We start from the raw sequence: 24,019 nt of genomic DNA on the forward strand, positions 1-24,019 counted from the left end.
GGGCTTGATGCTGTCAGCAGAAACTCACAATCAGAACATCTGTTAATACTGGGGACTCCAACACAGGAGTAGCTGCAAGTGATGAGGCATAACCCTGCTGCCTCAGACATGGCCGCCGGGGAAAGATGAATGGACAAAGACTAAAGTTTTGTTCCTACCACAATCTGTGCGTAATGGACATTATCTTTTAGAAGAAACTATATATCAGGTGTCCTAAGACATCAAGGTTCCAGGCAGCAGCACCATCTGGATATGAACATTTACTCTCCAAACAGCATTCTCAACACACGTGGCTACTACATTGCAGTCTGTGATTATAGATCAGTCTCTGGTGAGCTGAGCACTTGGATTTGAATGCGAGCCTAGAGGTCATTTAATTCAAAGCAGAAAGGCCATCCCTGTATCACTGCCAGCCATACTGCATGCCTAGATCGAAGTCAATGTTTCCATGGCTTGATTGAACAAGCACCCCAACCCAGAGTGCAGAAGCATAATGGAATAATTTGAAATATCGAAACAAAATGTATCGCCATTCCTTCCATGTCAGCTCAAAATGTTGGAACATCCTTTCCTCTGGTGTCCTGGGTGTAATGGGCTGCAGTGGTTCGAAATAACTGCTCACTATCATCTTCTCAAAGGCAGCTGGGGATGGGCAATAAATGATGGTCCAGCTACTGGCACCCACATCGCATGAGTGAAAAAGAATTAACGTACCTCGAGACGCCATATACAGTACTGGACTTTCCAGGAACTGAACACATACTTCGGTTCTGGCTTTTCAAAAAAGGACAAAATCAGATACCAGAATTGTTGGATGATGCAAGAATTAGAGAGGGGGAAGAACTGCGAGATCAATATCAGTAAAGAAATAGTGCTGGAAAAACATTGGGGTTGAAGGCAGATAAATCCCCTGGGCTTGAAATCTACATCCCCGAGCACTTAATGGAGTAGCTCTAGAAATAGTGGATGCATTGGTGGTCATCTTCCAGGATTCTATATACTCTGGAACAGTCCCTGCAGATTGGAGGGTAGCTAATGTCACTCTAATATTCAAAAAAGGAGGTAGAGAGAAAACAGGGAATTATGGACCGGTGAGCCTAATATCGGTAACAGGGAAAGTTCTCAAATCCATAGTCAAGAAGTTTTATAGCAAATCATTTAGAAAGCAGTGGCAGGATCAGACGGAGTCAGCATGGATTTATGAAGGGGAAAATCATACTTGACAAATCTGGAGGAATTCGATGAAGATATAACTAGCAAAGTTGACAAGGGAGAGCCAATTAACGTAGTATGTTTAGACTTTCAGAAAACATTTGACAATGTCCCACTTACGAGATTAATGTGCAAGATTAATGCACATGGGAATGGGGGAAGTGTATTGGAGATGGATAGGAAACTGGTTGGCAAAGAAGAAACAAAGAGTAGGGATTAATGGATCCTTTTCAAATTGGCAGGCAGTAATTAGTGGGGTGCTACAGGGATCAGTGCTGGGACCCCAGCTATTCACAACAATGATTTGGATGAGGGAACAAAACGTAACATCTCTAAGTTTGCAGATGCTACTAAGTTGGGCAGGAGGGTGAACTGTGACGAAGATATAGAGATCTTTCAGCATGATATAAACAGGTTGGGTGAGTGGGCAAATCAATGGCAGATGCAGTATAACTTGGATAAATGTAAGGTTATTCACTTTGGAAGGAAAAACAAGGCGGCAGATTACGACCTGAATGACTAAATTGCGAGAGGGCAGTGTGCAGTAGGACCTGGGTGTCCTAGTGCACCAGTCGCTGCAGGTGCAGCAGGCGGTAAAAAAGGCCAATGATATGTTGGCCTTCATTGCGAGAGGTTGAGTACAGGAGCAGGGGTGTGTTGTTACAGTGATACATGGCCTTGGTGAGGCCACACCTAGAATAGGTTGCACAGTTCTGGTCTCCTTTTCTGAGGAAGGATGCTCTTGCTTGAAAGGGAGAAGGTTTACCAGGCTGATTTTGTGGATGGTAGGTCTGACATATGGAGGAAAAGTTGGTTAGGTTGGGATACTTTGCACTAGAGTTCAGACAAATGAGGGCAGAATCTGGATGTGAGAGTTTGCTCGCTGAGCTGGAAGGTTAGTTTTCAGACGTTTCGTCACCATTCTAGGTAACATCATCAGTGAGCCTCCGACGAAGCGCTGGTATTATGTCCCGCTTTCTATTTATCTGGTTAGGTTTCCTTGGGTTGGTGATTTCCTGTTCTTTTTCTCAAGGGATGGTAGATTGGCTCCAAGTCAATGTGTTTGTTGATGGAGTTCCAGTTGGAATGCCATGCTTCTAGGAATTCTCGTGCGTGTCTCTGTTTGGCTTGTCCTAGGATGGATGTGTTGTCCCAATCAAAGCGGTGTCCTTCCTCATCTGTGTGTAAGGATACGAGTGAGAGTGGGTCATGTCGTTTTGTGGCTAGTTGATGTTCGTGTATTCTGGTGGCTAGCCAGTTTGTCCAATGTAGTGTTTGTCACAGTTCTTCATCACCTATACAGCGTATTCAAAAAGAATGGGTACCCTATGAACACAGTCCGCCGATTTCTCAACAAACCCAAACAAACAGACAAAACGGGCTCAGAAACCATAACCACTCTCCCCTACATCAAAGACATTTCCGAAATGACTGCCAGACTACTCGGACCCCTTGGCATCAGGGTAGCCCACAAACCCACCAACACACTAAAACAACAGCTAATGAACTTAAAAGACCCTCTACAGACAACAAATAAAACAAACGTCATCTACAAAATACCTTGCAAGAACTGTGACAAACACTACATTGGACAAACTGGTAGGAAGCTAGCCACCAGGATACATGAACATCAACTAGCCACAAAACGACATGACCCACTATCACTCGTATCCTTATATACAGATAAGGAAGGACACCACTTTGATTGGGACAACACATCCATCCTAGGACAAGCCAAACAGAGACACGCACGAGAATTCCTAGAAGCATGGCATTCCAACTGGAACTCCATCAACAAACACATTGACTTGGAGCCTATCTACCATCCCCTGAGAAAAAAAAACAGGAAATGACATCACTAATGCAGGAAATGACATCACCAACCCAGGGAAACCTAACCAGATAAATAGAAAGCGGGACATAACACCAGCGCTTCGTCGGAGGCTCACTGATGATGTTACCTGAATGGTGACGAAATGTCTGAAAACTAACCTTCCAGCTCAGCGAGCAAACTCACATCCAGAACCTCAACCTGAGCTACAAATATTCTCAAAACTCGCTAGCATCCTGTTGTCGGTGTCTGCCATTTTCATATTTAGATTGTAGGTCCGCTTATTAGAAGTGATATGGATACAAAGGAGGTTGTGACCCATACCCAGTTCACCATACAGAAGATCACCGAGTGTACAGCTGATATCCATGCAGTTAACATAGCATGAGTGAACAGAGGCCATTAGCTTAGTAATGGGTAAATGCTGATGAATTAGAACAGTCCTGGATTTCTGAGTTGCTGAACTTGTCCAGTCTGAGATGTTGAGAGTATTGTTTGAGACTTCACAGTTCAACATTCTCAACCACGTAACTGCTGTTCCAACTTCCTGTTTAGCTTGGACTGAAAACGTCAGCTTTTGGGAGGCATGTTTTGATTTCAGCATGTAGTGAAAGATTGGCAATCGTGAAGCCTACATATGTGATGCCTTCATCAAGTGCCTGCCTCCACATTATTAATGCTGATCGGTGGCTGTATGGAAACATCCTGGACCACGGCTCTAGTCTTCCTAATGCAATAACCAAATCACACTCTATACAAGTGTAAGAAAATCTGTCCTTGCGCCACTGCAGGTATTCTTTGATGTGGAATGTTAATCTAACTCTGCCAGCCAGGTCCTTGCACACCTTTTTGGTTTTGATATCAGCTGAGCAAGGCTGAACAGCTTTCCATCAGGCCTGGTGTGTAAATAGACATTCTCCGTTGACCTGAAGTAATGTGACAACAGTTTTCTTAAAAGAAAAGGATATTCCAAAGAGCATCAGTGCTATAAATTCAACCCTGGTTGACCTCACTACTGATCTCAAAGGGTTCCGATGTTGCCTGTCATAGCTGATTTTACCCATCATGTTCCAACGGAAAGAAATGATCACATTGAGCGGCTTCACCTAGCAGCTTTTTTTCCAGCAGCTCAAATATACTGCCTTGATTCTCACTGATTTGCTTTGGTGAGGTTGATGGAGACAATGTATGGTAGTCTTCCTTGTTCATAGCATTTCTTGTTCAGGTGCAGGACTGAAGATCATGTCATTTGTCGATCTTCCTTTTCTGAAATCACACTGAAATGCTACGCCTGTGTGTCTGGTCAGGATCTGCAGTCCGACAAGGGTTAAATGGGCAAATATGTCTCCCACATTGTTCAGCAGGGAGATGTTTTGGCCGTTGTTGCAATGGTGACTGCTGCCGTTGTTCTTGTACAGAATTAAAATCTTTGCATCATTCCTATTGTGGGGCACTGACCCTCTCTCCAACTGAGAGCAACGTTTGTACAAATGCTGTAGGAGGGCTGATTTCTTCTAGTTGATGAGTTCAAATGAAATGGCACCAAAATTTGCAACTTTGTGCATGGAAAGCAAGTCATCATGGCTGTAACAACTCACTCTGCCTTATTGTCATCGTATTTTATGTCATCTGGAGCTTCTTTGGTGATAGTATTCTCCCTAGAGTACAATTTGTAATGCTCCATGCATTTTAATGGAACACTTTCTTTGATGGACCCATTGCCCTTTTTGATGCCTTCGTGTTTGCCCCGATGGTCCTTGTGGCAAGGGGCATCTGGACATTCTGGTAAATTGTGACCAGTAGTGCACCACCTGTTGCATTTTACTTCGAGCAGCTCTTAGTGGAATGGAATTTCCTTGCTCATATCTCTTCAAATTAATGAAGGCAGATTGTTTGGCTTTGATAATTTCCACACCGTTACGTTAGCATTGAACCAGTCAGCACTTTTAAAATCTTGCTTGCCAGACCATGTGAAGAGTGCATCATTTATTGCAGAAACATAAAAATATAAAAGATAGGAGCAGGAGGTCGTCATTTGGCCCTTCGAGTCTACTCCGCCATTCTTCATGATCATGACTGATTGTCCAACTCAATAGCCTACTCCTGCTTTCTTCCCATAATCTTTGATCCTATTTGTCCCCAAGTGCTATATATGGTCGCCTCTTGAATATATTTAATGTTTTGGCATCAATTACTTCCTGTGCTAATAAATTCCCACAGGCTCACCACTCTTTGGGTGAAGAAATGTCTCATTTACCCCAAATCATCATACTGTGTGACCCCTGGTGCTGAACGAAACCACCATCGGGAACATCCTCCCTGTATCTACCTTGTCTCGTCCTGTTAGAATTTTGTAAGTCTGAGATTCTGCCCTCAGCGAGTTTTGAGAAGATTTGTAGCTCAGGTTGAGGCACTGGATGTGAGTTTGCTCGCTAAGCTGGAAGGTTAGTTTTCAGACGTTTCGTCACCATTCTAGGTAACATCATCAGTGAGCCTCCGACGAAGCGCTGGTGTTATGTCCCGCTTCCTATTTATCTGGTTAGGTTTCCTTGGGTTGGTGATGTCATTTCCTGTTTTTTCTCAGGGGATGGTAGATTGGCTCCAAGTCAATGTGTTTGTTGATGGAATTCCGGTTGGAATGCCATGCTTCTAGGAATTCTCGTGCATGTCTCTGTTTGGCTTGTCCTAGGATGGATGTGTTGTCCCAATCAAAGTGGTGTCCTTCCTTATCTGTATGTAAGGATACGAGTGAGAGTGGGTCATGTCGTTTTGTGGCTAGTTGATGTTCATGTATCCTGGTGGCTAGCTTTCTGCCAGTTTGTCCAATGTAGTGTTTGTCACAGTTCTTCATCACCTATACAGCGTATTCAAAAAGAATGGTTACTCTATGAACACAGTCCGCCGATTTCTCAGCAACAAACCCAAACAAACAGACAAAACGGGCTCAGAAACCATAACCACTCTCCCCTACATCAAAGACATTTCCGAAATGACTGCCAGACTACTCGGACCCCTTGGCATCAGGGTAGCCCACAAACCCACCAACACACTAAAACAACAGCTAATGAACTTAAAAGACCCTATACAGACAACAAATAAAACAAACGTCATCTACAAAATACCTTGCAAGAACTGTGACAAACACTACATTGGACAAACTGGCAGAAAGCTAGCCACCAGGATACATGAACATCAACTAGCCACAAAACGACATGACCCACTATCACTTGTATCCTTACACACAGATGAGGAAGGACACCACTTTGATTGGGACAACACATCCATCCTAGGACAAGCCAAACAGAGACATGCACGAGAATTCCTAGAAGCATGGCATTCCAACTGGAACTCCATCAACAAACACATTGACTTGGAGCCAATCTACCATCCCCTGAGAAAAAACAGGAAATGACATCACCAACCCAAGGAAACCTAACCAGATAAATAGAAAGCGGGACATAACACTAGCGCTTCGTCGGAGGCTCACTGATGATGTTACCTAGAATGGTGACGAAACGTCTGAAAACTAACCTTCCAGCTCAGCGAGGAAACTCACATCCATTGACAACAGCAGACGGTCACTGAGGCCGTGACATCTTAAGGCTTTTTCTGATGAAGGGTCTAGGCCCAAAGCGTCAGCTTTTGTGCTCCTAAGATGCTGCTCGGCCTGCTGTGTTTATTCAGCTCCACACTGTTATCTCGGATTCTCCAGCATCTGCAGTTCCCATTACCTCTGATATCTTAAGGCTGGCTGTTTTGGAAGGGCATTGGTAGGTGGTGAGCAGCGATGAAAAGTTCAGCTCGTTGAGAATTGGACCTAGAGTAAATAGGCTGAATCGTGCACCTTCTCAGATGATGGTTTTCTTCTGCAGTACATGTGGAGACTGCAAAATACCAAATTCCTGAGCCACACCAGGTGATGCTTAACAGAGTTGACCATTATGGTACAAACTGACATATTAGGAGATTGAATGCGGTCATAAAAAATGTGTTTAATAAAACACCAATTAACACCTCCATCTGCAAGTAGTTAAATACAACTGACAAACAAGAAAGAGAAATATTATTTTTATTTAATCTGTTCAGACATGTCAGATTCTCAGGGCAGGTAGTACTTGAACCTAGATAGGCACACTATCACAGGAGAACATTTATATACATCCACCATTTCCATAGTAATTAATATTTGCATTGTTGATATACACCATGTAGCTGGTGTATCTCTCATCAATGTTCTAAGTTCATTAAGTGATAATCAGTGCCCAGAAAAAAAAAGTGGATAACACGCAGGATTTTTTGTTTTTAAAAAAGGCAGGCAGAAGGACAACGTTCCGATGGCAAATAAAACTGCAGAAGTACATTACTTTATGGATGATTTCCATACATGTTCAAAGTCTTTGAAATTCATGCCATCACTATACAGTTGTCAAGTTGATGGGAAATAATTTTCCCATCCTCCACTAAATGGAAAGCTCCCATTATAATGCATTCCCCCATCCTGAAGTGGTATCTGGCAGCACACACAAATGGGCATTTTTATGTGACACAAAAGACAAGCACCAACAGTTTATCTAGTTCCAAAAACCATTATTATATTTCACATTGTCTACATTCAATATCCACACCAGCATAAAGAACAATTCTCAACTCCAGCCAGGTCAACTCCTCAAAAATTTGAGGATGAAGGTGAAAGGTTCAACAAAGGCTGCCTTTGTGCACGCCAACTTACCATATTGCTCCTCTGTAGTTCCAACAATTGTAGGCACAGGCATTAATGAGAAAAAAATAATGCAGAGTTTGACTGGAGGAGTAGTTAGTGTGGCTGACACCAAATCAGTGTGAAGCTACTATTTCCAATCACAGGTTTTGTCTTTCCTATACTAACAGGATCCCAGCCTCCTGCTGTTGCTGCTTTTCTGAAGACAGAATCTATGACGGGAAGAGTGGCATGAGGAGGAGGGAACATCCAGAGGTGATGTCAAGGAAAATACCCCAAGGATCTTAATATTGAGGTTAGTAGCAGAACAAACGTGAAGGGTCGAGGCCCGAAACGTCAGCTTTCGTGCTAAGATGCTGCTTGGCCTGCTGTGGTCATCCAGCTCCACACTTTGTTATCTAAAGTGAGTGTCGGGATCAAGCAATGCTGCAGTAAAATGCTCATGAAATGCCCTGAGAAAAGCAGAGGAGGACCGGTGATTCTGGAAGGAAGGAGAATGTAGGCTTGAACTCAATCAAAAAATAAATATTTGAGGGTGCTAGATTTAAAATTAGAACTGAACATGCTGCCTTTTGCCAGAATCCTGCATTAAATATTGTTAATTGACTAAATCCACGTAAATGAGAATGTCTCTTATTCACATCCATTGAAGATGGATGAAAATTGGATTTTAGGATCCATGGGGAAATTAAAACCCATGAAGTTATAAACACAGAATTCCTACTGTGTGGAAAAATGCCAGCCATTCAAGTCTGCACTGATCCTCTAAACTGCATTCCACTCAGCCCTGGATACTCACGTTATCTCTGTGATTCCACATTTACCATGGCTAATCCACCTAGTCTACACATCCCTGGACACTATGGTACAATTTGGCATTGTCAATCCACCTAACCTGCATATCTTTGGACCGTGGAAGAAAACTCGAGTTGGTTTACCAAAGTTCAGGGCGATGGAAGCCATCAAAAATGTGATGGGTAAACATGGAAATTAATCAAATTATTAATGCAGCATTTTTCTATTTAATATTGCTCTTGTGAATAGAATGATTTCAGTAATATTCCACAAATGCTGGAATAAAATATAATTTGTTTATTGAATGTGTGATACATTCGAAACTGTCTCAGTTGAGCTTAGTATCTTAGTTTTTTTTAAAAAAACGATTCATTACTCATTACACTGCACATATTCCTACATTTGTCACGTCTTGCACATGTCAATTCTTGGAATTCTGCATTACAATGATATACAAATTAAAATTCAGCTTCACAGATTTAATTTGCTCATCCTCTACTCTACATGGACAGGCTTCCTTTAAAACAAACTGTTTTTTTAACTAGTACTAAAACCCGAGTTTGTCGTCTCATTGATGGTTTCCCTGGATCTGGAAACTAAGTCTACCAACTGAAATCTTGAATTACCCATTTCTGTGGTGTTGAACTGTTAATTGTATTTTTGTTTCTCTACTTTTTAGTAAGAATGATTGTACCTTTTAAAAAGTTGTTTTCTTCATTTTTCTGCTTTGTACCAAAATGCCTTTGCACAAAAGGACTGTGGTTGCACTCATTTTTATTTTAGTTGCTTAAGAAACATACCACTTCAATTTAGCAATCTGTTTTGTCAAATTTGAGTTGCAGTTGTAATTGATTTTAATGTAACTGTATATTGCGTCACACCCAGCACATGATTAAATACTTTAGCAACAAGGGATTAGTATCTATGCTGTGATCATCCATCCAGGCTAGTTAAGCTGTCAGATCTCATTGATGATGAGTTAAGAAAAAAAATACAAAAATCTCAAAGATAGGAGTTGGAATCAAATTGAATTTAGGTGTTCACGTGTATAAAATACTTGCAATATACTGCCATAGTTTTCCTCATCAGAATCTTTCAAATGATGCAAGCTGATCTTTATTTACCGTGATGGAAAAAAACTTTTTCTGAAGAGAAAATTCCTCCATATATGCACAGAATGATTAGACCAGGGTTCCCAGAAATCATATTAAAGAGGAAACTGAAACATCTAAGTTACCTGTGAATATTATCTTGGCCAGAAGGCACAACCCCAACATTAGCCATGTTTACCACCTTATGCACAATCGTCTGGCTAGAGGAATTTTGTGGAGAACCTGTGATTGCTGTAGAATTTTCATTCATTCCTGTCAGCTTTCCTGTAAATATACAATTTGTGTGGTTAGATAAATTCTCAGTTCAAACATTGTCAGTGTATTTACATCAATACTACATATAATTATTTTCTAGGAACAAATTTACCAACCACAATGAATTGCACTGAATTTCTAGATCAAATTAAAAATAACAAGATTTCTTCCGTTAATTATTATCATCATTTAGATTTAAACATTGAAAAATACTTAATGAGCCACAAACAGCATAAAACAGCTAGTTCGGAAAAGTTAATGATTATTTATTTATTTATTTACAATCAATACAGGAGTTGTACAGTTCCTGATGCAGAACTTATTTTACATACAAGAGGTCACCAGTAATCAGGGAGACTGACTGGTCATTATACAAGATACAACCAGCACTGTACCACACTGGAACATTATACTTATAACTGCAATCTACATTTGAACAGCTAAAACCAGATACATTATTCCATTGCAAATACATCCTAATTTAACAGAGAAGATTTGAAAACTTACTCAATATGCAAAAATTATTATTTAATATGAATTAATACACTGTATGGGTCTCATTCATTTACCTAGTGCAAAGATATGCCCATCAAATCAACACAGTAAAAAAATTGTGTGCACACCAATGTAGACCTATCACCTTTAGACATCACATATCAAATGGATGTAATAAGTATCAAATGAAGATGGTCGTGTTTTTAGTACTGCTTTCTCATTTGTCCCCACCTCACATTTTTGGGCCAATCAGCAATCTCATTTTATTCTGGCTCCTGTTCCTGATTGTGTGTTTCAGGAGTCACGAATTTTAGACACTAACCACGTTCAGAATGGCATTCTTCAACAGCTTGAAAATAAGCAAGCAGTTGGTGAATAGAAAAGACACTTATAAAATTAAACATGGGAGAAAGAATTCTTATTTAACTGATGCACAAATGTTCACAAAATGCTTCCCATCAAAAGGGATTTAAAATTCCATATTTTATTTTCATGTACACAGCCTTGTGTAATAAAGAGGGTGTCTGAAGTATGTGAACCAATCAGACACCACGGATCATAAATACAGAATACACGATGACTGGCAGTGAAATAGGATTTTTATTTCCATGAGAGAGTTATGGTGCTTCTCATGAGTGGAGATAAAAATCCACATTTCATTGCTCTCCATATATTCCATTTTAAATACTTGTATGATCTTATAACAAATTTTAATGTACGTTAAGTAAGTTTTAATGAGGACCATTACAAGCATGGATGTAAGCTTTGATTTTTCCTATTAGGATATGATGCGACTGGACACCTTGGGCCACCTGCCACCATAATGCTCCTTTGTGTGAATTGTTACAAGTTTATAAAATTATCTTGGCCCAGATACTACACATTCTATCAAGAATTCATGAAGTGAAGTGGAAATAGATAATTTGAACGGATTCTAAAGCATGACACTTAAATTTCTGGATGAATATGAACAACTAAAGGTAAGTATTATGAATCTACTGAGCTCATAGACAGAAAAATATTCACCACAAATAACTGATATGCTTTTAACTATTGTTCTATTGCACGAGTAAGTTATTAAAAAGTAGAGCTCTACACAAGTTGAAGAAGAAATTACTGGATTTAAATTCCACCAGACATTCTCATGGCGTCTCTTACACAAACAAACCTAACAGTTAAGTTAACTTAAGATATTATAGCTGACAGGTTGAGGACAAAATGCCACTGACAACATTTCCAGAGGATTAAAATTTGTATGAAATGGTAGTAAGCTTAATTTAAATCTAAATCCACTGCTACTTACTAAGCATTTTAGAATGCCCATTCAGATACTGCCCACTGAAATTAATGTAACTATTCAGTCTTTTCTGTTAAATGGAGTTCCTATTCTTTCTAGACTGCACATGGGGTCATGTGTTTGTATTAACAGACATAATTGATGGGTTATGGCTCACGAATTAACAAAATTGCAAGGATTTAAAACTAAGTATGATAATAGAAAAGTAAACAATTAAGAATCTCAAGTGCAGTTCATAATATTTTGCTTTGATGGAAACACTCCCCTTTATGTTTGTATCTACCACACCTAGAGGGTCTGATGTTTATGGGTTACTCTCAACATAGCCAACCCATTTTCAACCATTGTTGGCAATTATTGTTAGCACCCTACCCAGCATTTCTTTCTCTCTCAGCTTATCATCATCATTGATGATGATGATGTGTAGAGCTGGATGAACACAGCAGGCCAGGCAGCATCATAGGAGCAGGAAAGCTTGATGTTTCGGGCTTAGACCCTTCTTCAGAAGGGTTGGGTCTAGGCCCGAAACATCAAGCTTTCCTGTTCCTATGATGCTGCTTGGCCTGCTGTATTCGTCCAGTTCCACACCTTGTTATCTCAGATTCTTCAGCATCTGCAGTTCCTACTGTCTCTTATCATCATTAACCTGTTTGCCTACCTCCCCTCTATGTACACTATTCACTTCTTTTCCTCACAACTTCCCCCTGTTATCAGCATAAATGACACCCTTTCCCAGCTATTTTCACTTCTGACAAGGGCCACAGGACTTGAAAGCTTCTCCTTACAGATGCTTCCAGATCTGCTGAGTTTCTACAGCACTTTGTTTTTGTTAGAGATTTCCATTACCCAAAGTTTTTTGGTTTATTATTGCTTTGAATTGTTGAGTAAATACCATTTTTGGAGCATGTTTGGAAACAAGCACTCCATTTACTTTAAAATTATAAGAGTTCAAAATCCTGCGACAATGATTAAAATACTTTGGTTTAACTACATTATGATATTGAGGGAATAGTTACACCTACCCAAAAGTCAACAGGATTTAAGAAAAGGCAGATTATACACCTGCTCAATTCTTAACTGCAGAAAGCGATCACTGAAAACAAAGCTTAAAGTTCAGCTTACATTATAATAAAGCTACATGCTCATGTGACTCATCAGTTTAAAAAAGACGGTTCCTAAGCTGCTTTCAACCATACAAAGCAAACTTCACTAGTTGCAAGCAAGCTAGGCATAAGGTTGTTGCAAAGCTCTGCACTCATTCATGATTTAAACTACCTCCATCAAGCTCTATTCAACAGCAAATGCTGAATAAATTAATGTAACTATGTTTATGTTAAAAGCCTGCTCCCTCAGCATGTAATTAAAGGAAATGTTGCACAAAGCCTGTACTTTTGTCAACCTCCTGTAAATGGAAAGATGGATAGCACTCAGACAAGTGAATGCAATGCTTCATATTTAACCTTAACACTCTTGTCATTAATGGTTTGCCTAACTTGTTCTTTAAAAGACAAGGTACTGCTCCATTGAAGTAAAATTAAAAATCAACTATACCATGCTTTTCAGAACAGAAGATTCATTATCTTCAGCTAATGTATTGGCATAAAACACAGTAACATCCTATCAAGTGAGGCGCACATTCAATCTGCCTTTTACTCGTGCTGTTTTATTGTTATAGGCAATTTGTACCACTCAGCATGACAGTGTAAACTGAATCAAGATTAATTTACATGCAAAAGAACACTTAAGAGGAGCAGCATGGTAAGCAAATGTATTGTCTTGATTGCTGAGGTGGAAAAGAACTTGGGAAAAAAAGTGCACTATAATTAAGGAGCATCAAATGTGACTGCTTGAGAGTAGTTTGGTGCTGTAAAAGGTAACTGTGTGTTGGCTTATTTAGGAGCATAAGAAACAGGAGCAGGAGGCCATTTGGCCATTAGAAGGTGCTCATCTGTTCAGCAAGATGATGGCAAATGCTCTACCTCAATCCCCACATCTCTGCCTTGTCTCCATATTTCTTGAATTTTCATCTAATTCAATAGATTTTTGGACATTATTTTGAACAAATTCTCTGGCTAGAATTTTCTACATCTAAGGGCTGTGGGTGCTCAAAGATGCAAAAAATTTGGATGAAGCAGCTCATGACTCCTAGTTTTAGGCTGTCCAGCCAGGGCAAACATCCTCACTAATACAAAAGCAAAATACTGCAGATACTGGAAGCCCGAAATTAAAAAAAAAAGGAGAAAATGCTCAAAAATCTTCACAGGTTAGACAGCATCCAGGGACAGGGCAACTGAGCAAATAAATAACAAAGTAATCTACCTAAAGACATGACAAAATTTTGCGCAGCCTTAAATTTCAGACTATACCAAAACTGTTTCAAGCAACCGGCTGAACTTAATAGTAGAATAGTTGATGGCCAAATGGCCTCCTACTCCTGTTTCTTATCTTCCTAAATAAGCCAACACATAGTTACCTTTTACAGCACCAAACTACTCTAAATCTACCATACAAGATAATCTTGGCCAAACGCTTTACAGAAGTGATAGTTCTGATACTGTTCTAACTTTTTACTGTCTTTCAAATTCGTGCTAAGTTACTTGAACTTATTTCTCCTCGACTGATGTCACAAACTCGAATTAAAAGCAGACAGTTAAATAGAAACTGGAGGCAAAAAGCAGAAAAGGAAAACTGTAATTAATCAGTCGGGCAGCATCTGGGAGAGAATAACAGAGTTCATGTTTTGGATCATTCACCAGTTGTCAGAACCTGCAAATGTTACAGATGTAACACGGTTTGAGCTGGAAAAAGTAGTGTGGGGTAGTTAGGAGGGAGAAACAACTAAAAGGAAGAGAGGTAAAAATGACAGGAGAAATTAAGTGGCAGGACAAAAGACGTCAGAAAGGAACAAGTAAACAGAGGATGGATCTGTAAATGGAAACAATAGGTACAGATCAAAGTAAACAGAAATGGTTGTGATTTGAAATTTCTAAACTCAATGCTGAATTGTAAAGGCTCAAAATTTGATGATGAGGATGCAGTTCCTTGATCTTCATTCAGAGTGTAGGAAGGAGAAATAAGGTCGTGAGTAAATGAGAATTAAAATAGCAAGTGATTGGATACACAGGGTTATATTTGCAGGCAGAAACAGAGATAATCAGCAAAGTAGTCAACTAATGGATATTTGGTCACCCAAGTGTAGAGAAGGTGGTGCTGCGGACAGTGTTACTTACTGTACTTGACACAGTACAAGTCGCTGTATCACTTTAAGCAGTGTTTGGGGCCCTGGATGGTGGGAATGGAGGTACTGAAGGGTCAAAGATCGTATTTCCTGCAAATGCATTGTGTGGGGGCATTGGGAAAGCAAGTTAGACGCAAGGTCTAGCCACTAGCATGGCTGGGGTGGAGGAGGGGGTGCGGTGGTTATGCATTAGATTAAATCAGGTTTTAAAAACCTAAAGGTTTAATGATTGTATATAATTCAAAATAATACAGACAACATCAGTCTTGAAGAATTGTCATATTCAAATTGAAATATTAATTCTATTCGCATGTCTCTCCCCGCAGGACAATGTGTTCGGTGCGCCAAAAACATCCACATCCCATGAACAAATAAAAGACGTGCTAAGACTTCTGTGTATTGACAGCATGCAAACAAAGTGCTGGAGGAATTCAATGGCTCTGGTAGGATCTGTGATGAAAGAGTTAAGTTTCAAATTCAATATAATTCTTGTTTGAAACTGTATTACCAGCACTTTGTTTTCTTATTATCCTTGGTTTCGTAGTGCTTCAGATTGACCAATTTCTTGTAGCAATATTTCCATTTGAAACAAAATTTTCAAAACAATATTAAACTGGAAACTGTTTAAGGCACTTATTGTGATGCATACAAAATTATAATCTTGTAAATGAATGCAACTTAGAACACATAGTGAATGCCTATTACTGATAACACCTGGCAACACATTTTTAATAGGGCTGCTATGTTATTATGTACAGCACCCAATAGTTGCTACTGCTTTACCTGAAAAGGACAAAATACAGGCAAAGCATTAATCCTTCATCTCCATTCGTTAGCAATTACTGCTCGACTGTTATGGTGTCAACAGAAAGATTAAATGCGTTTAGTATTGTTGACTGCCTGACAGTGCAGCTAACCAATAATTCCTGGACAAGTAGATGACTTTGAGCGTACCAAAGGTCTTACTTTATTCCAAATTTTGCACTCAATATAGGAATTGCATCACCCCTAGCAATTTCAAATATAGACATTCCTAAAGTGCTGTTCACCAAAGCACTCAAACTAATTTTCCAAACCACAGATAAGTTGAGATCTAAATAGTGTGAAGGAGCAGAATTATTTTAGATGACCTGGAATTAAAGGTAGCTGGTATCAATCTCTCAAATAATTCATTTTTCAATATCAAACATATGCACAAATTACAACCGTAAATGATCATCATCCTATCCATAAATGCAATATTCTCCAGTTACCAGTATATTATGAAGAGTAGTATTCAATAGAAAAGTATGCAGTATGAAAACATGTGCCAAAGAATAGCTGTGATTTCCATTTCCTGGATTTAAAAAGTCCACATAATTTAGAAAATTAGCTTTTGGCTTCTGTGTTATGACTTTCCTTATTTACCTGAAACAAATGAAGGAAGTTCACTGGAGCCGTAAGCGTAATGTAGCTGAATCTTGATGAACAAAACTAATTTGCCAATAAATGTTATGGTTGGTTCACAATGTCCAGATGTGTAATGAAAGAGAATGAGAATGGTAAACTTGAATATCCTGTTTCAATCTAGCTTGCATTTATTCAGGGTAACCCTTTATTGTGTGGCATTATTTTAGTACATTTTCTGCTGTGGTGCCAACATTGTATAATTAGACAGGGCACAAATAGAATCAGGGCACAGAAGTGCTAATAGAACAAGTGAAACAATTGCTGAAGGCAATCTTCCAAAAGCAAAAAAGATCAATTTATCAACATGCTTTCATGTCTGAAATCCCGGCGTGCTGCTTTACTGAAAGATTGACTTCTACTCAGTGGAACCTAATGCATTAGGAATATTGCATAAAAACATAACTTTTGAAAAACCCTTATTCAGAGTAACCTTTCTGGTCGATTAAACATAGCGCATAGCTGCCACATTTGCTCACAAAAAGAATCAACAACTATAGAAGGAAAATATCGAAAGAAAAAGGAATTTTGGCAACAACTCCATCGAGGTTCACTCTGATTCCCAGTGAGTGCTTCCCCTACCAACTGATGGATCTGTTTGACTAATCAGCAAAGTGGCTCACTTACAACAAAAGTAAACAAAATGTAACCAAAACCTCAGTGCACACGAAAAGTACACAAACAGGCAAAGCAATCTGCAGCTGTAACATATTCCTGCATTTGTAAAGCGGATGGAAAAAAGCAAACAGATAGTGGTTCAGAATGAACTCTAGCCAGGCATGCACTCACCTGTCATTGCAGAAGGAGTGGAAGACACAGATAGATGCTTTTGTCAGCAGAAGAGGAGCAAGAAACGCAATATTAGTAAGACAGTTTGTTAGGTATCCTCTTCCTAATGTAATTTCATTTCTAGACTTTTACATATTACGTTTTGAACACTTGAAAAAGAATGCACGTGACAGTCCAACCGTCAGAATTTAATGTAAATGGAAACTGTAAATGGTAGAAAATATGCATAATTTGCAGTCAAACCAACATTCTTTGAAAAAATAAACAATTTTTGAACACATTTCAGAATGTAGCTCTTTGACACGTGCTGGAAGAATTAGACTATACTTCTAAAATTTACATATGATTTGTTTTGAATGAGAATTGCAGTGGGATTTCTGGATGAAAATGAATCAAACCAACACACTTACAGCTTTTACGTAAAATCATTTGAAAGGTTGCAGAATAGCCTGAAGCTACATTTATATATTCGGTTACCAAACCAAAGCAGCAAAATAAATCCAGTTTTTCCTCTCCATTTCATTCTGTATTATCCTTCTGAATTCATACCATCTTGCATTCAGGACAGTCTAGTTTGCAGACATCTTTGTGATAGTATCTAATGCTGCTCCTTCATTGTAACAGGCCAACCTAGCCCCCAAGGGAAAAATGTACAAAACACTCAGACGAACTGAATCTATTGCTTTTAGGAGAGAAATCTTGTAGAATTTCAGCTATCAAGCCAACTTACCCACGTGACCTTAGCTGTTCCAAATTGATATGCACCCTTCCTCTCACCGCACCAACTGGATCACAGTGAACCACAATATGAGCTCATTCACAAGGCAAATTAATGCATGAAACCTGGCTCTCATACATCCATATCTGTACATTATTAGCAAGTTTCCAATTCACAATGATTAGTGTACCAAGTGATCTACCATCACACATAAAATAATTTAAAAGGTTATATAGTAACATTTTTCAGTAAAGTCTAAACATTTGTTTACGTGAAATTTCTATATTCTATTTACCACATTTTCTTGAAAACTTGGACAATCAGAAACGCAGTAGGAATCTCAAATATCGGGAAGTTTATGCTTTAACCAGCAAAAGACCGACCATTAGGCTCTCACATTCTTGTCTGACCTCTTAGCTGCACTTGTCCATTATGTCTTATAGTTCCTAGAAGCTTGAGGTAACCCACAGTGTTATGCTTTATTGGGTGTATTCTTACATCTCTCCACATGGATGGTTGATGGCTGACAGATTGATATATTTCAGCACCTGACAGCAGTGCAATTGTAATACAGCACCCTGGATGTGCATCCACATGACATTATTCATGAATAATATAATAAAAGATCATGCCGATATCCTCCTTTCCTCCCTCAGCAAATGAAAGAGACAAACAGCTTATTTGTAAATTCAGTCAAAAAAATAAAAGCCTCACTGGCAACGTCAGACTCCAGGGCACTTTCTCAAAAAGCTAACTTCACCGGACCTCATGTCACATGCCAGATCCTTTTTTATTAACACTCTTCTATGTTTTTTCCGTGGGTTGATCGTTCACTGAAAAAAAAAACACCAACCTGCACATCCAGCCTCACTTTTTACTTCCTCATGTGGGCCTAAATTCTATCACCTCAAACTTCCTTCTTAGTGATCATCATCACACCATATAATGTTACATAATTTTATTTATTAATTCACTCTGTAGTACTGGGGGAGAAATTGAGGGAGATGGTAGTATACTGGTAAAGTCACTGGACTCAGAGCCCAGAGACTCAAGCTAAGAATATGGTTGAAATCCTACCATGGAATTATTTTAGAGAAGGCAATGGCCTAGTGGCATTATCGTTCAACTGTTAATCCAGATAAAGTTCTGGGGACTTGGGTTCGAATTCTGCCACAGCAGATAGCGGAATTTGAATTCAATAAAATATTTGGAATTAAGAATCTAATGATGACCATTAATCCAGTGTCAATTGTTGGAAAAACACATCTGGTTCGCTATTGTCTTTTAGGGAAGGAAACTGTCATCCTTACCTGTTCTGGCCTACATGTGACTCCAGACCCACAGCAATGTGGTTTACTTTGAACTGCCCTGTGGGCAATTAGGGATGGACAATAAATGTTGTCTGGTCAGTGATCACCACATTCTATTAATGATTAAAGGATATGGGTTCCCATTTCACTGAATCCGAGCTCTTATGTAAATGCAAAATTAATTGCTTAATTAAGAGTAGTCTAGTTCTTGTGCTTGTTGGTTTTTTGAATTCTGAAGAAAATACTAAGTCCTTTGAGTTGGGGAAACCAAAACAGGAATTCAATACTACATCAGGAGACAAAATGCAGTGCTGAAATATTTAAAGCTGGTGATCTGAGGAACACTGCCTACCTTCTGGCTCTGATCAATTTATTCCAGAAGCCATGTGTCCTAATCATCAATAAAAAGAAATAAGTACAGTACTATACTCAAGTCATGAACATTCACTGCACCTGCTATGCTATCGTTTGCAAACTTGGTTTCTAAAGTGAATAGCAGGATAAGTTTATTACATACTCAATAAGTATTCAGCTTCAAATTCTATGTTGTGTGGTTAAGGAGGGAAGGAATTAATTATATTTCTTAGTTCTGAGAACATGCACTCAAATGATGCTTTTATACATATCCTTCAGGTGACCAGTTCAGTGTTTTAGAAAGCAGAGTAGAGAATTGAGAAAAAAAGTTAAAACTGTTGTCTGGCAGTATGTATAATATGGCTTATATACCAGCAAGAATACAAAAGCAATCCTTTACAAAGGAAGGAGCATTCAGAAGGTGAGAGAGCGCATGTTCAGATTTCTTCCAGAAAGGAAGAAATAAGGCATTCAGGGAGAAAAAAAACATGTGCAATTTAGCAGCTTCTGGTCAGGGCAGGAGGAATGTAGTTCAGGCTGTTGAAGGAATTACGTAAGAAGTTGAAGGAATCTGTGTTAAAAGAAATAAGTGAACACTTAGCAGTTTAAGGGTTTCAGGAAGGATGATTAGCTAGCACAGAGAATTTAGAAGTTTGTTAGAAAGAAACAAAATACTGCTGCGCCAATTGAAAAACATTAAAGTGGAAACAGATGACTCTCACTGTGGTCTCAGCATTTGTATGGTTGAGAGTAAAAGGGTTCAAACTTGATTTCTGATATTCATAATGAAACTATCCAAAGCCAGTTCTTACACAGGGCAAAAATCGTTTGTGGATAATAAACGTGAATGTTATATTTGAGGCACTTTGGAGCCTTGTCGATATGTTCAGTGATTGGACACCACTGAAGTTATAATCACGAACGTAAAATCTATGGTCCATCAAGCCAGGTTTCACTCTGGGATCTGACTTTTCCAGTAATACTGGAGATGGGATCATAAAACAAGGTACAGGAATTTTCGCTGCCTGACTGCACCCAGTGCTTGAAAATGGCCAACAAGATATGAATGCAGAATTTTGTACTCTACTGCTATATCTGTTGCATATCCAAAAGGTTGATGTGATATGGCTAGTGTCAGTAAAGACAGTTAGAGTATACTTATTGCCTCACATGCTAGTTTGATTCTCATTTTCAACTTGCAGTGCTGAGCATGATAAGGCTAGTAAATCAATTCCACTTGATCACTTTCTCCACAGTCCTTGCAACTAAATTGTTCTTTAAATATTACTGAGTCTGTTGCCACCACTTTTAAGCTAATTTACCCCAGATCACAACCACCTGTGTAAAAAAATGCTTACAGCGTCTCTGGTACATCAGCTAATCATCTTACATTTAAGGTCTTTGGTGATCTCTTCTTTCATATCTATCACTTTTGCCTGTTGTCATGCGATTGAACAGTTGCAGTTCCTCTGCTTTAAATGAAGGCACTTCATCCTTAGCAGCATTCCTATGATTCTTGTTGCCATATTATACAAAACAATTTAAGGCATTGAAAATTGCAAGGATTATACTAACAGGCACCTTTGAAAAGTGGACAGAAAGAATAGTTGCTCTTGTGGGTAACAGGTCATCAATAATTCTTTCAAGTTCTTTCACAGGATATGCGTGTTGCCGAGATAGTAGGAACTGCCGATGCTGGAGAATCTGAGATAACATGGTGTGAAGCTAGATGAACTCAGTGGGCCAAGCAGCATTAGAAGAGCAGGAAAAGCTTGATGTTTCAGGACGGGGAACTTCAGAAAATGTGTGCTGCTGGCTAGGTCACATTTGTTGCCCATCCCTCACCAATTGAGTTGATGGTGGTGAACTGCCTTCCTGAACCAATGTAATGCAAGTACATCGACAATGCCGTTAGGAAGGAGTCCCAGGGGTCTGAGCAAGTGTCAGTAATGGAATGGTGATGTAGTTTTCAATCTAGAAAAGATTGTGGCTTGCAGTGAAACTTACAGGCTTTAGTGTATTCATGTATTTGCAGCCATTGTTCTTCCAGGTGGTAATGGTTGGAAATCTAAGAGTGTAGTCTCAAAAGTTTTAATGAGTTGCTGTAGTGCATCTTATAGATGGTAGACACTGTCACTCTGTACTGGTGAAGGGAATGAATATTTTCACTGCTAATCAAGAGGGATTTAGTGCCATGGATAGTACTGAGCTCAAATATTGTTGGATTTGTACTGTTTGGCAAACGGAAAATATTCCCTCAGACCCATGACTCGTTCCTTGTAATTGGTAGATAATACGGTGTCAGCTTGTTACCCCAGCAGAACTCCCAGCCTCTGATCTGGACTTGCAATTGCAGCATTTATTTGGCTGGTTCAGTTCAATTTCTAGTCAATGGTAATCCTTAGGATGTTGATAGTGGGAGCGTCAGCAAAGGTAATACTATTAAATGTCAAGGAGTGATAGATTCTCTCTTGTTGGAGATGGTTATCGTCCAGCACTTGCATAGCATGAATATTACTTGCCAGCTACCAGCCAAGGCCTCAATGTTTTCCAGGCCTTGCCAAGCATGGTAACAAACCACCTCTGTCTCAGGGCAGTCATGAATAACATTGAAATTGTGTAATCATTAGCAAACTGCCCTACTCTGGCCTTGTGAAGGAGGGAAGATCAATGGTAAAGCAGCTGAAGGTAGCTGGGCGAAGTACACTACTTTGAAAAACTCCTGCAAAGATGTCCAGGATCTGAGATAACTGACCACCAACAACTACAACTTCCACTGTTCTCTGAATAACTCCAACCAATGGAGAGTACTGCCCCCAATTCTCTTCTCGATTCCACACTATGAAATGTTGCCTTGATGCCATTTTCAACTCATCTCCAAATCTGAGCTGTTCTGTCCATGTTTGGACGAGGGTTTTAATGAGATCTGCAGCTAAGTTGCTCTGGTAGAAGTTCAAATGGAGCATAAACACCGAAATGGACAGTTAAGCCAAATGGCCTGTTTCTGGGCCTTATAGCCCATGTGTAAATCCAGGTCAATATTATTTATCAAAAACAGCATAAACCTAACAATGATCCCAGCAAGACACCATTGTACACTTGCCACTGGTACAAAAAGCAACTATTCACTACTGTTTTTTTCTTCCACCCCTAAACCAATTTTGTATCCCATCCTACTACAGTGTTATTAATCCCACAGCCTTCTATTTTGTTAACATATCTATTGTTTCATATTTTATTGAATGATTTTAGAAAGTTCATGTATCAGAGTCCACCATCAACTGCACTAACCTCAAGCATTTGTTATTTCAAAAGAACTGAATTTGGAAATTGAACACAATTTATCTTAAGCAAATTCATTCTGACTTTATTATTAGCCTACAATATTCTAAATGTCAATTTATTTTGTCTCTGGATGCCTCTCGGGGTTCTCTCCAATGGTGATGTTGGACTAGCAGGCTGTTGTTGCCAAGTTTATCCCTCCATCCTTCCTTTAAAAAAAAGGTTCCAATATTTGTTAGTTCCTCTGACACCATTCCTATATCCAAGTTAGATTGAAAGATCATGGCCAGACCCTCCATTATTTGTATCTTCATTTTCTTGAGCAATTTATCCCATTAGACCCAATGAGTTCTCTTTTTGGAGGCCAGCTAACAATATCCTTTATTTTCAACTTACTCAATATTGCTACCACCTCGTCCATTATTACTTCACTTGCAGCATCCTCTTCTCTAATAAAGACGGATGCAAAATACCTCAGCCATATCCTTTGCTTCCACCAGGTTAATGTCTTCAGTACCAACCTGTCCTACTCTTCCTTCAACTATCCTTTTACCACACGCTTATGAAAAGCTTTATGTTCTCTTGTAGGCTTCTCATTAAACTATTCACATATTCTGCTGTATCTCTTTTTCCCCAACTGAAATCTCTGCACTTCCCATATTTAGCTTTGCTAGTGTTTCAGGCAGTACCTCATTATCAGAGCAATGTCAAAAATATTAGTTCAATGGCTTTCCTCAGGGATCTGCCTGATTTGCTCAATGTTTCCACCAATGAACAATTCCAGACATTGTCTCTCACTTCACACCCGCGCCCCAAAATATTTCAGCAATTTACTGCGGCATGATTTCAATGTAGGGAACCAGTTTGGAGAGATATACCAAATTAATACGTGGGCTCTCTGACTGAATCAGAGTAGAACTGCATTTCAAAGTTTCATTTTATCTTCGAAGAGGATGCAGATCTAAAATAATGCAAAACCTAGATTCTTTGAAGATCATAAAATGAAATTGCTCATTCCTCACCTTGCTCTTTCTGGAAATCCTTTTCAGATGTGGTGACTGGCAGAAGCAGCTCTCCCACTGGAGGTTGGATAGTGACACTGAAATGATCGTTGCATGTGCTGCAAAACATTTACGCAATTGAAGACTTATGAATCAAAGTTAAGGTA

General features: G+C 39.2%; 1 protein-coding gene across 4 annotated transcripts in view; it reads right to left on the reverse strand.

Moving 5' to 3' along the window:
* The window catches only part of ap3b1a (adaptor related protein complex 3 subunit beta 1a), a 308,383-nt gene that overhangs the window by 22,830 nt on the left and 261,534 nt on the right, over positions 1 to 24,019 (reverse strand). For 3 of the 4 annotated variants that reach the window (XR_007247173.2, XM_048527277.2, XM_048527276.2), the window contains exons 25-26: positions 23,874 to 23,971; positions 9,793 to 9,931 (exon numbers count right to left, since the gene is read on the reverse strand). Coding sequence is in view for 3 of the 4 variants with exons in the window: in XM_048527277.2 (XP_048383234.1) it covers positions 9,793 to 9,931; positions 23,874 to 23,971 (237 nt within the window). In the remaining variant the exon portion in view is untranslated. Of the gene's footprint in view, positions 1 to 9,792; positions 9,932 to 17,187; positions 17,225 to 23,873; positions 23,972 to 24,019 lie in introns of those variants that run through there. The other variant, XM_048527278.2, reaches the window with a different exon arrangement.

The sequence above is a fragment of the Stegostoma tigrinum genome, chromosome 3 (assembly GCF_030684315.1).
Source record: "Stegostoma tigrinum isolate sSteTig4 chromosome 3, sSteTig4.hap1, whole genome shotgun sequence".
Lineage (NCBI taxonomy): Eukaryota > Metazoa > Chordata > Chondrichthyes > Orectolobiformes > Stegostomatidae > Stegostoma > Stegostoma tigrinum.